The 13,907-nt window shown below is 38.9% G+C and overlaps 1 protein-coding gene across 12 annotated transcripts in view; it reads right to left on the bottom strand.

Moving 5' to 3' along the window:
- il6st (interleukin 6 cytokine family signal transduce) overlaps nt 1-13,907 on the bottom strand; it is an 85,321-nt gene that overhangs the window by 52,207 nt on the left and 19,207 nt on the right. Inside the window, exon 1 of one of the 12 annotated variants that reach the window (XM_041199636.1) lies at nt 2,050-2,241. The exons of 8 other annotated variants lie outside the window; for them this stretch is intronic. In XM_041199636.1, coding sequence (XP_041055570.1) covers nt 2,050-2,095 — 46 coding nt within the window. In that variant the 5' untranslated portion in view covers nt 2,096-2,241. Of the gene's footprint in view, nt 1-827; nt 847-2,049; nt 2,242-13,907 lie in introns of those variants that run through there. 3 more of the 12 variants (XM_041199729.1, XM_041199645.1, XM_041199705.1) reach the window with 3 other exon arrangements.

Genomic DNA, 13,907 nt, shown 5'->3' with positions numbered 1-13,907 from the left:
TTTGGAGTCATCTCCATTTTGCAGCCGTAACCCTTTGGAGCAGTGGTGTTTTGCTTGGGGTGACTGAAGAGCTGGAGTTTTGATGATGAGCCGGTGCTGGAGTACAGACTTGGGAATCTAGGGAACGCACTCTCAGGAGACGAGATTGAAACCTTGGGATGTGAGCAGTTATTGAGGCAGTCCGAGTCAGAGCGATTTTTGGTGGGAATTCAGAGGCTAGATCTTTGAAGGTGAAGACTGGAAGTCCCTCATAAGGGAGGCAGAGTTTTAACGAGATTGGTTGACTCACAGTGTTAACTGACGTCTGAGTGGGTTGCTGAGAAATTCGTAGGATTTGTCTTGGTTGCATCTGCCATTTATTGTGCATTATGGTGTCTTTGATCTGTTAATTCATGTGTACCTAATGTTGATTTTGAATGTTAGAGTATCAGATAGATATTGTAAATTGTTTTACTGTTCTGACTTTGTAAGGTAAAGTTTATTTTGTTTGTTCAAAAACCATGGAATCTTGTGGCTTTATTCTCTTAGAAATCACCTGGGATCTCAAACTTTGACTACTTTAAAAAGTTACAGGTCCCTAACTGGATTGTACCAAAAATGTGGGAGTCTGGTCCAGGATAAATCATAACAATAAATCATTACAAGTGTTAAAAATAAAAAGGAGAACTGCCTGCCCACTCCACTTCGATTTTGCACTCTCATCAAATTATCAACTTCCCACTCTGTTTGAGATGCACTCCATTCACATTGCAATCTATTTTTATACTCTGCGCTTTAGCTATAATTTACCGTTGGAATAAATTAATTTATGATGCAAACTTACTTGCCTCATGTAATATTAACTGGGTCTGGTTTTAGATTGTCCAGTCCAGATCACAAAGGGATGCTACTTTTGCCCTGGGATGTTTTACCACCTTGAAGATGCTGTTTAAACGCAAGTTGTTGCTGTCACATGCCATGATGTGCTAGCAGGGCAGCTCCAATAGAGAGAGATGCTTATGCACACTTAAAGGGGTAATTAATCCCACAAAAACAAAAAAAGTGTTAATAATGCATGACCTAATTTTAAAATAGGCATTGAATAATTAGAGAAATAATTGGTTGTCATCAAATTACACAAAAAGTTTGAAAATTATAGCAGTCGCGATGTGGCAATTTCCATACCAAAGCAAAATTTGATTAATTCAAATACTATTACATAAATTAGTCACCACTACCACGTTGATTTCTTTACAAAAGCATTGCACTGTATATCTACCTGTTTTATTAATAAGCTGTTGCACTAAATGAGTCAAATGTTTGGACATACCGAAAACAGCTAACTGAAATCGCAAACTGCTTATAAAATATCTCAATCATAGGAATACATTTCAACGGAAAGATATTTCTCATAGTTTTAAAGTTTAAGTAATATGTATCAAACCTACCGTTATCAACATTTGTAGATTGCAAAATTCAATTTTATAATGACTTTTTACTTGGAATCAAGAAGTGCAAACAGGTTTATGTAATTTGAGTAAAATATCTCAAAGATACAATAATAGTCTGAATTTATACAGCAATCATTGAGTCACGTCCTTTCCTACTTGTGGTATTGTATAGTTACACAATATCTTTTTTTCATGTGGACTGCTCAGCAGTGCAGTTTTTAAGGATGCTCAAAAATTTCAAAACACAAATCGATCACTGGCAAACTTGCACCTTATCATTTCACTGCATACTCCAATAATAAAAAAAAAGTAGGTTTTCCACATTATTAGCTATCATTGAACTGCTGATACATTTTTAAACAGAATGCTGTCTGTTAGCTTTACAGAAAATGCAGAAGGATATGCCCCCTGCTGTATACTATAATCAGTTGCCCCACAATAACACATTATCACTTCTTTATAAATAGAGGGACAGATTGCGTATATTTTATCAAAGCTCAAGGGATCGATTTCTCACCTATACTTTTTAAACTTTATTTTTGACCAGCAGAATGTTTTTTGCACAGAAACTCATCATTAAAGAGCCTCCAACACAAGCTACTGCGAAATCTATACCTACCTCTGTGATTCCTCTTCACCCAATATTTGTTGCGCACACTCATCATGTATGATCACATCCCAAATGGCCAACTCCTGAAAGCTTCAGTACACATTGACAGCAGAGATCCTCACACATTGGTAGCGTTGAGTTCAACTAGCTAAAGCCACAGAGTTTCACAACAGAAGTAGATTCCAACTGCTTGTTATGCCAGGACCGCCCTCTCATTCGAGCATTGGCTTACAGGTTTATCTATGGCTGTAGGGGAATAACCTCAGCTGTCGTATTTTATTTAAAAAATATGTGAATTAAAAAATAAACGCCACTGAGTAGGTTTTAGGTATCTGAAAACGCAGCCATCAGTGGAACAACGCATAAAAGACCATAACTGGAGAAATAGAGAGTTCTACTGGGAGTTGTAGTACTGGAGGAGGTTAGTGATAGAGATGGTTTACAGAGCACTAATGTTGGGATACTGGCCAAGATTGCATTGGAACAAACAGGTCTGGAGGTAACAAAAGGCATGAATTGAGTTTCAGCTGTAGTCTGATTGAGACAGAGGGAGAGAACAATGATGTTATGGAAGTAAGTGATTTTTGAGATCAGTTATTGTATTGGAAGCCAACGTATAGCAACAGGAGAAAGATTACAGTGCAGTGAAACAGGTTACAGTGTACTCCTGATATGTAATGCAAAGTTGTTTTCTGTACTAAGAGATTGAATTATCTAATAATTAGAGTCAATATAAAATAGCAGGAAAGACAAAATTTCATGTAAAAATTGAACAATAAGAATTATTAATTTAAGAGTACACTGCAGTGAAAAAAAGCATTCCCAACAGCTATAGATTCCAATCTGCACAGAACATTGGGCTCTTGAAATTCCATCAAGCAGCATCTGCTTGACAAAAACAGAAACAGAAATACCTGGAAAAACTCAGCAGGTCTGGCAGCATCGGCGGAGGAGAGCACAATTGACGTTTCGAGTCCTCATGACCCTTCAACAGAACTAAGTAAAAATTGGAAAGGGGTGAAATATAAACTGGGGGTGGGGTTGTTGGGACAAGCAGCCAGTAATAGGTGGCGATAACCAAAAGCTGTCACAGACAAAAGAACAAAGAGGTGTTGAAGGTGGCGGTATTATCTCAAGGAATGTGCTAATTAAGAGTAGAAGACAGGACAGATAAGGTACAGATAGCTCTAGTGGGGATGGGGAATACTAAAAGGTAGAAATAAGCAATGGGTGGAAATACATTTAAAAATAGTATTTTAACTTATTTCCACCCATTGTTTATTTCTACCTTTTAGTATTTCCCCACCCCCACTAGAGCTATCTGTACCTTATCTGTCCTGTCTCCATATTATACTCCATTTGCCAGATCTTTGCCCACTCAGTTAACACCTATGTCCCTTTGTAGCCTCCTTACGTTCTCTTCACAACTTACTTTCCTACATATCTTTGTATCAGCAAATTTAGCAACCATGCCTTCAACCCCTTCATCCAAGCTATTTATATAAAAAGTTGAGGCCCCTGTATTGATCCTTGTGGCACATCACTAGTGTCATCCTGCCAACGAGAAAAAGACCCATTTCTGGCTACCCTCCACTTCCTGACAGCTAGCCAACTTCTTTCCATGCCAATATGTTACTCCCTGCACCATGAACTTTTATTTTCTGCAATAACCTTTGAGAGGTACCTTATCAAATGCTTCTGAAAATCTAAGTACAGTACATCTAATGGTTCCCCTTTATCCACAGCACATGTGACTCCTTCAAAGAACTCCAACAAACTGGTTACACATGATTTCCTCTCCACAAAAGCATGTTGACCGTGTCTGATTGTGTTAATTTTTTCTAAGTGCCCTGCCATAACATCTTTAAAACTAGCTTCCAACGATGTCAGTTGTTAAGCTAACTGGCCTGTAGTTTCCAGCTTTCTACCCCACCCCTCCTCCCTACCTTTTTTGAATAAAGGAGTTACATTTGTTATTTTTCAAATCTAATGGTACCTTCACAAATCCAGGAAATTTTGAAAAATTAAGAACAATGCATCAACTACCTCGCTGACCATTTCTTTTAAGACCCTAGGACGAAGTCCACCAGGACCGGGGGTTTGTGAGTCCGAAACTCCTACAATTTGCTAAGTACCTCTTCCTTGGTGACTATAATTTTGCTGAGTTCTTCCCTCCTTTCCAGTTCTTAATTTATAGCTATTTCTGGAATGTTACTTGTACCCTCTTTAGCGAACACCAATGCAAAATACCTGTTTAATTCATCTGACGTCTCCTTATTTTCCATTATTAATACCTCAGACTCACTTTTGATAGGACCAACGCTCCTGTTGTTAACTCTTTTCTTATGTAAGTATTTATAGAAACTCGGAGATAGACAGATTTTTAATCAGTAAGGGAATCAAGGGTTATGGGGAGAAGGCAGGAAAGTGGTGTTGAGAATGATCAGATCAGCCATGATCTCATTGAATGGCAAAGCAGACTCAATGGGCCGAATGGCCTACTTCTACTCCTACGCCGTCTGGTCTTACTATCGGTTATATTTTCTAGCTAGCTTTTTCTCACACTCTAATTTTTCCCTCCTTATTAATGATGCAAATGCACAACAAAAACAGCCCACAATTTAACCAACATAGCATGAAGTGTTAATATACGAGAGTCAAATATTAGTGCAGTGCATCACATAACTAATGCTGATGACATTAAAAATAGTCACAAGTTGTTTTGACAATGACTCTTGATGAACAGGAAGGGATGAGATGTTTGTCAACCAACTGTGAGAAAAATATAATGCAACATTTTTTTAGTTGAAAGTTTTAAACCATACATTCAATGCAACAAGCAGTATTGGCAAAACAAAAATTACAGGCACAAAATAGTATTTTTTCACAGATCTGTCCTAAATAAACCGTCATTCATGTTAGCAATTGTGTAGGTAATTTGCGAAACGACAAAGTTCAGCATATTCCAATTTGGAATGGCAAATAGCTTGTTAGATGCTAAAGCTTTGCAAATAAATTTGCAGCTTAATACAAAACATTAAGTTGGATCTGTGATTTAAAGCCCATTACAGATTGCCAAACAAGTGCTGTTAGTACCTGAATTGTAGATCAAGGCTCAATCATGATGAGAACTAAAGTGACATTTTTAAAGACTTCATCAATAGTTCAGCAATTGTGTTTTTTAATCCATTTGACAACATGGGGCAGTTACATAAAGACTTGCTTGTTTAGGCAATGAATTTGTTTAGTATATAAATGGCACATGAAAGCAGAAAAAATTCACTTGCCCTCATCCCAATCTGCTGGTGTGTTCACCTGTCCTCATACCAATCTGGTCCAATCATTTTATGCTGAATTAAATACAGGGTCTGGGGAATTTAATGTTTCCATTTCAAGAAGCTAATGTGAGCATTGGACACAACAAAACGTACAGAAATATACAGATGATGAACGCACAAAGTGCTCCAATACGGTCAGATCGCAGAAGGTAGAGGGAGTAGAATCTAAATCAAAGGGTGAAGGCAAGAAATTGGAACCAAACTCACCAAAAAAATTGCATTGGCAACTGCGCCTTGTTTTGTCTATTATATAGACAACCATAGTGTGTAAAAAGCATCATACGATAACAGTCTTCATGAGTTCTCAGTGGTGGTACTGAGCACCATGATAGCAGTGTTCCAGTTCTCCAAAAGCAAAATTCCTTACTTTAATTAGCAAGATCACTCGCATCAAAACACCTTCTTCATTTAAATAATTCAGACTGCATTTGTTCCAGGATGAGCATTTGATGTTCTACAGTACTTCTGGAAGTATATACAGGTAATGTCTCAAAACTGGCAACCTCAGAACTGAATCCATGTCGGGCATTTTGGGTCAGGCAGTTCGTGGCAGGCTGGGCCAAGGGTTGCTCAGTTCACTTGGAGCACAGGAAAAGATGCAAAGCTGACAACTAGGTGGCACGTCACTGCACCAATGCAGCACCTAGCTCAACAAGTGGTAAGTTACTTTACTCATCTAATAATAATTAAAATTCATGCATGGTAGCTTCAAAAATGTCCGGTTTTCAGGCATCATTGGTTTTTAGACACTGTACGTTTACATTTAAAAATTCAATATTCTGATATTATATGACAACTTTATATACATTCCAAAGTAATTGCACACACAAAACCTCTAACACAAGTTCATATTTTAATAGAATTGGATTTTCATCAATTGCAGCTGTAAAAAGTGGGAGATAATGACTGTGAGCAAATGTGCTACTGAATTTTAGTTTGGAACATTACAACTTTTTAAGTTAATCATTACCAAATTTTCTAGCAAGACAGGTCTGATCTGGATTTGGTTAAATACTGCACTGAAACACTGAGGTCCAACTATCTTTAGTCTGTAATGCGTATATTCCATTTACCATTTCACAATGCATTTTTCTGTATTTTAATACATGTTTTCTTGTCCTTTTTCTGATTATATTAAATATATATTGTTATGAATGCAAGGTTTTGAAAGTGCTTTGACTTTCTCTTTAGTTTAAAGTAAAATGGAGTAATGAAGAGAGACATGTGATCTGTTCTGCTTGATGAGTGGCCTGGTTAGCATGGGGACCAGGTCATATGATATTGAAATGTACTTGCCAGGCTTAACACCTGAATACAAAGGCAGAAGCAAATGTTCTTGTTACTGCAGAGTTTGTGTCAGAGACTTTGAAAGGAAGAGAGAGAGAAAGAGAGAGACCGAGACAGAAGAGCAGTCGTTGCATTCTGCAAAGGGGAAAGGCTGTCATGAGGACTCGAAACGTCAACTCTTTTCTTCTCCGCCAATGCTGCCAGACCGCTGAGTTTTTCCAGGTAAATCTATTTTTGTTTTAGAATTCTGGGAAAGTTTGTGCACTGTTGGAGAGAAGGAACCCACAGCAATTTAAGGACATTGGAAGACTGGCCCTGGTGAGTGTGATAGGACCTTCGATGGTTGCTGGACATTACGAATTGACAAAACAGGGAAAAGTTAACCTGTTGGAAGCTGGGAGTGACTTCAGACTTTTTCCTGAAAATACTGCAATTCTGTGGAAAGTGTGCTATGCAATATCTATACTGCATGGCTCTAATTGGTTGCATTAACACATTAGTAAGGGTAATATTTTCTGTAATTTAGAATATTTGTTGCCTATTAGGTAATATTTAGTCAATGTTGATTTTGTTTGTTTGTTATAGTAAAGTATTAAAACATGAAATCTTGGCATGAATTCCTTTAAGTCAGTCAATGGGAATTCAAATATCTTTTAAAAAGTTATCAGTCTCTACAGGGATTTTAACAATATATCTGCCTTATTCTCCTCAGATTTGAAGAAAAGTTCTCTCAACTTACCAATTCTGCTTCTGTTTAGAATGTGAATGAATTGTTCTTGACTTTATTTTGAAAGTAATTAACAGGATCAAGAATTGACGTTGTTGAACTTGTCGAAGGGTCATGAGGACTCGAAACGTCAACTCTTTTCTTCTCTGCCGATGCTGCCAGACCTGCTGAGTTTTTCCAGGCAATTCTGTTTTTGTTTTGGATTTCCAGCATCCGCAGTTTTTTTGTTTTTATATTAATGAACCAGATTGGTTTTTACAACAATCAGCAATGGTTTCATGGTCATCATCCATGGTGGGATTCGAACCCGGGTCCCCAGAGCATTACCCTGGGTTCCTGGAATGCTAGTTAGTGAAAATACCACTATGCCACTGCCTCCTCTCCTCTTTCCTGGGATGTGGGTGTCACTGACATGGCAAGTATTTGTTGCCCATCCCTAATTGCCCTTTAACCCAATTACTCTTCAATAGTCTTTGCTAGTTCTCAAGTATAAATCACCCATGATCCTCAAATACGCAAACTTTTTTCCTCCTTCACAAAATTTCTCTCTTACTTGCCTGATTGTGTTAACTCCTTACAGGGGTACAGTTCCAGAGGTATTGACTGGCTTTTGACTTCTCATTATTGGTGTTTGTAGACAGAATTTTCAATGTGTAGGCAATGCTGCTGAATGCAATCCTGCTGAACGCAATCCTGCCTTTACCCAATGTTTACACATGATCAGCCAGACATCAAGAGCCCTCTATTTTACTTTAAACATCAACTTGTCTGTTTATTTCACAGATGCTGTTTGACCTCCAAACTAGTAAATTTGGTAAGCTGCAAGGATGATTACAAAACATCTTAGAAAGACAGAGGCCGGAATTTACAGACAGTTGGCAAATGCAATTTAATGCAGAATAGCATGAATAAATGTATATTGGGTTAGAAATAGGAAATGAGCCTAGAAAATAAAAGTCATCCAAATAACAAAATGTGATTTAAGCCCACCATCTTCTACTAGACAGGACTTAAAAATAGGAATTTGTGGCATATTTTGCCAGTCTTACTGTCAATCATTAAAGGCATGTGCTAATTTTCTGGCTGAACAAGCTATAGTATGACAACAATTTGTTCTTCACAATATGTATTTTATTAATGTGACAAAGTTACTTTGAACTTTGGTTAACAGGATGCAGGAATAGAACCAACCCAAAATCATAGAAGTAACTTTTTGTTTGTAAAGTTAACAGAAACTGTCACATTCAAGAATACTGGTTCTAGAATTTGTTTTTTTCCCTTTTAGCAACAATAATGTAAACATATACCCTTCAAGTAATCTGCTAATCTCGCAAGAAGTTCCTTCCCAATTTGAACAGCAGCACACTTGCCGCTATTGCTAACAATCAAATAAATTAAAAAAGGACATGAACATATATTGAATGTTGATAAGATATTATATTAGAAATTATAGAGGGAAAAATAAAATAATACCAAGTGACTGAGAAACTAATCTTTGTTACAAATTGGGCAGTACAGGTAAACAGGTTATGGTGTTTTAGGTGGATGTACAAGTGTACAAATATAATGCCTCTCATTGTCATAACAAATTCATCTATATCTGATAGCCCAGATGCTATTTCCTAATTTATCTATACCTAATAACCCAGACTCTATTTGTAAACTCAAATGCACCTTAAATGAAAGCGACAATAACTTATATACTGTTTTGTAACAAGTGACAGTAGAGAAAATTGATATTAATTGATATTTGCAAATGTTATATTCTCTGTAAAAAGGAGTAATTTGTCAAGGAAGTATTCAATGAACGGCATGACACTAGGATGTTCTGAGGAACAAAGGGACCTTGGAGTATGTGTCTGAAGGCGGAGGGGCATGTTAGTGGGGTGGTGACAAAGGCATATAGGACACTTGCCTTTATCAATTGAGGCATAGATTACAAAAATAAGGAGGTCATGTTGGAGTTGTTTAGAACCTTGGTGAGGCCACAGCTGGAGTACTGTGTGCAGTTCTGTCACCACATTATAGGGAAGGATGTGATTGCACTGGAGGGGATGCAGAGGAGATTCACCAGGATGTTGCCTGGGATGAAACATTTAAGTTATGAAGAAAGGTTGGATAGACTTGGGTTGTTTTCGTTGGAGCAGAGAAGACTGAGGGGTGACCTGATCGAGGTGTACAAGATTATGAGGGGCATGAACAGGGTGGATGGGGTGCAGCTGTTCCCCTTAGTTGAAGGGTCAGTCACAAGGGGACATAAATTCAATGTGAGGGGCAGGAGGTTTAGTGGGGGGATGTGAGGAAAAACTTTTTTACCCAGAGGGTGGTGGAGGCGGGTTGCTTCACATTCTTTAAAAAGTACCTGGATGAGCACTTGGCACGTCATAACATTCAAGGCTATGGGTCAAGTGCTGGTAAATGGAATTAGGTAAGTAGGTAAGTTCTCATGTATCGGTGCAGACTCGATGGGCCGAAGGGCCTCTTCTGCACTGTGCGATTCTGTGATTTCATGAAACTTTCAAACACTGCTGTCATTAGGTTTTCACCAAATCTTGAAATGGTAGGGGTGCGGAATAATCAATTTAACTATAGAAAACAAAACTACGTACAGTCACCACTTCAACTATGAAAAATATCTAGCAGTATTATAGGCTTTGTTTTTCTGAACTAGGACCATGAGAATGAGTAGCATAACACTTAGGGTGAAACACATGGATGGAAACATCTTAAGGTGATGAATTAAGATCACACAGGAAGTAGGCTTTGCAGCTTCAAAATCTGCTCAATTTTTGCTAGTGAACTGATATCAATATGCTACATAAGCCTAGTAAGAGGCACACGATCAGTAAAGGGAGACAATGGCCTGAGTGAGACAGAGACCAAGTGAGTATATTTGGGAATTTGATTCAAAGTGGGAATTTGGTGCACTGGGGGAAAGAGGAGCTTTAGCTAAAGTTTACTGCAAGAAGTGCGACTTAGAATAGAGTTCTGGGAGTTGGGCAAGGAGGGGAAAGAGATGCTCTCTTGCTTTCTAACTTTCTCAGCCTTCAGGAAGTGGTTATACTCTGCTACAGAAGAAGCAGCTGTTTATTTGGTGAGTATCTGGTTAAGTGACTAAGGTTTGTTCTATTCCTAAGGTTCAAAATAGTCTAGCATCTGGTGCTAAGGTGAATAAAATATATAAATATAAAAGTAAAATATATAATTGAATAAAATAATTAAATAGTTAATTAGACCACATTAAGGATGTCAGCACAGTGGTATGTCACGGCTGCAGCATGTGGGAACTCCTGGGTGCCTGTTTGATCCAGGACAAACACATTTGCAGTTAAGTGTTTGAAGTTTGAGCAGCTTTAACTCAAGAGTTTATGAGCTGGAGGCTGAACTACAGACACTGTGGTGCATCAGGGAGGGGGAAAGTTACCTGGATTCTTTGTACCAGGAGGCAGTCAAATCTCTTAGGACAAAGTCTTCTGGTTTGGTCAGTGGTCAGGGACGGGAGAATCTGACTGCAAATGAGGCAGGTAAGGGGACTTGGAGGGCAGGAGCCTCAGCCTTTACAATTGTCCAAAAGGTGTGAGGTTTTTTTCAGCTTATAAAAACAAAAAAACTGCGGATGCTGGAAATCCAAAACAAAAACAGAATTACCTGGAAAAACTCAGCAGGTATGGCAGCATCGGCGGAGAAGAAAAGAGTTGACGTTCCGAGTCCTCATGACCCTTCGACAGAACTTCAATAGTTCTGTCGAAGGGTCATGAGGACTTGAAACGTCAACTTTTTTTCAGCTTGTCTGGATGAAAGTTGGGGCTGTAGGGTGGCTGAGCTAACTGAGCATGGCACCATGGTACAGAAAGCCATTCAAGTATGGGGCAGCAAATGGAATGCAGCGGTTGTAGGGGATAGTATAGTCAGAGGTATTGTCACTGTTCTCTGCAGCAAAGAGCGTGCGTCCAGACAACTGTGTGGCTTGCACAGTGCCAGGGTGCGGGTCATCTGCTTGGGGTTGGAGGGGAACTTGCAGTGGGAGAGGGAGGACCCTGTCATGGCTCATGAAGGTACCAATGACATAGGCAGGACAAAGAAGGGGGTTCTGCACAGTCAGTATGAGGACCAAGGCACAAAATTAAGCAGAACCTCAAAGGTCATAATCTCTGGACTCTGGATTATTACCTGAGCCACGTGCAAATTGACATATGACAAATCGGGTTCGGGAGATGAATGTGTGGCTCAAAGACTGGTGTAGGAGAAGTGGGTTCCGGTTCATAGGGCACTGGCATCAAGTGGGATCAGTACCTTTGGAACAGTCTACACCTGAACCTGGGACCATGTTCTTCAGAGCTGCATAATGAGGGAATTGGAGAGGGTTTTAGACTAAATAGAGGGGGCAAAAAATCAAATTTGGGAAGATGTGGTAAATCAAAGAGCAGAGACAAGACAAAAGAAAAATGTATTATTTTGGGAAATGAAAAACAGACTGTGACAGGAAGGGATCGAGAGTACAAATCTAACAGTAAATCAACAGATGAAACTAGAGGTTACAAAAATAAAAGCTCTGTATCTAAATGCACGTAGCATTCAAAACAAAACAGGTGAACTGAGAGCACACATAGGAATAAATAATTACGATTTGATTGCCATTACGGAGACATGGTTGCAGGAGGACATGGACTGGGACTTGAAAACTGAAAGGTACAGGGTATTTCGAAAGGACAGGAAGCGAGGAAAAGGTGGAAGAGTAGCTCTGTTAGTCAATGATTAGCACAATAGAGACAGATGACCCAAGTTCAGGGAACCAGGATGTGGAAATGGTTTGGATAGAGATGAGAAATGGTAAAGGCAAGGAGTCACTTGTGGGAGTTGTGTACAGGCCCCTTAACAGTAACCACATGGTAGGGTTGAGGCGGTCGCATAATGGCATTGTCACTGGACTAGTATTCCAGAGACCCAGGGTAATTCTCTAGGGACCCGAGTTCGAATTCTACCATAGCAGAATCCAACAAAAATCTGGAATTAAAAATCTGACGATGACCGTGAAATCATTATTGATTGTCATAAAAACCCATCTGGTTCACTAATGTCCTTTAGGAAAGGAAATCTGCTGTCCTTACCTGGTCTTGACTCTAGCACACAGCAATATGGTTGACTCTTAAATGCCCTTTGAACAAAGGCAATTAGGAATGGGCATTAAATGCTGGCCTAGCCAGTGACACCCACATCCCTCCATGAACTAATAATAAGGAATAATGGGAGCTTGTCAGAAAGGCATGGCGATTATCATGGGAGATTTTAATTTACATATAGGCTGGAAAAGTCAGATAGGCAAAGATAGTCTAGATGGGGAGTTCATTTAATGTTTTTGTGAGTTTCTTAGAATAGTATGACTTGGGTCCAACCAGAGCCCAGGCTATACTAGATCTGGTATTGTGCAATGAGGTGGGAGGAAATAATGATCTCATAGCAAAGGTGCCCCTAGGTAGCAGCAATCATATTATGATTGAATCTTACATTCAGTTTGAGGGAGAGAGGATTGGGTCTGACACTAAGTTTTTAAACTTAAATAAGAGCAATTATGAGGGCATTAAAGCTGAGCTGACTAAAGCGAATTGGCAAATTAGGTTAATGGATAGGTCAATAGAGATGCTGTGGCTAATATTTAAGGGGCTATTTCAGAATGCACAGAATAGATAGGCTCTGAAGAGTAAGAAAAAGTCCAAGGGACAGACACATCATCCATGGTTAGCTAGAAAGGTTAATGATAGCATTAAACTTAAAGAAAAGCATATAACAGGTAGCAGGTCAGAAAGTTAGACAGAATATAAGGAACAGCAAAGAATGACTAAAAGACTAATACAGAGGCAAAAATTAGAGTATGAGAGAAAGCTAGCCAGAAATATAAAATATTTAAAAAAAGAAAAAAGTGTGTTAACAAAATGAGCATTGGTCCTACAGAAAGAGAGTCTGGAGAATTGATAATTGAAAATGAGATGGCAGCAGATGAATTGAACAGATATTTTGCATCAGTTTTCACTATAGAGTGTGTAAGTAACATCCCAGAAGCAGCTATAAACCAGGAAATGGAAGTGGGGAGAGAAGTCAGGAAAACTGCAGTCCCCAGAGAAGTGGTACTGAGAAAATTATTGGATCTGTGGGCTGACAAGAACACAGGTTCTGATGGACTTCATCCTAAGGTCTTAATAGAAGTGCCGGGTGTGATAGTTGATGCATTGGTTTTAATTTTCCAAAACTCCCTGGATCGCAGAAGGTCCCATTAGATTGGAAGATAGCAAATGTACCTCCATTATTCAAAAAGGGAGGGAGACAGAATGCAGGAAACTACAGTCCAGTTAGCTTAACATCTGTTTTAGGGAAAATATTAGAAGCTGTTACTAAAGAAGTTATAGCAGGGCACTTGGTTAAGCTCAAGGCCATCAGGAAGAGTCAGCATGGTTTTGTGCAAGAGAAATCATGTTTAACAAACTAATCAGAGTTCTTTGAGGAAGTAACACGTGCTTGGA

This window comes from Carcharodon carcharias, chromosome 1 (genome assembly GCF_017639515.1).
Source record: "Carcharodon carcharias isolate sCarCar2 chromosome 1, sCarCar2.pri, whole genome shotgun sequence".
Taxonomy (NCBI): domain Eukaryota; kingdom Metazoa; phylum Chordata; class Chondrichthyes; order Lamniformes; family Lamnidae; genus Carcharodon; species Carcharodon carcharias.
This window is presented reverse-complemented; position numbering and strand designations above follow the sequence as displayed.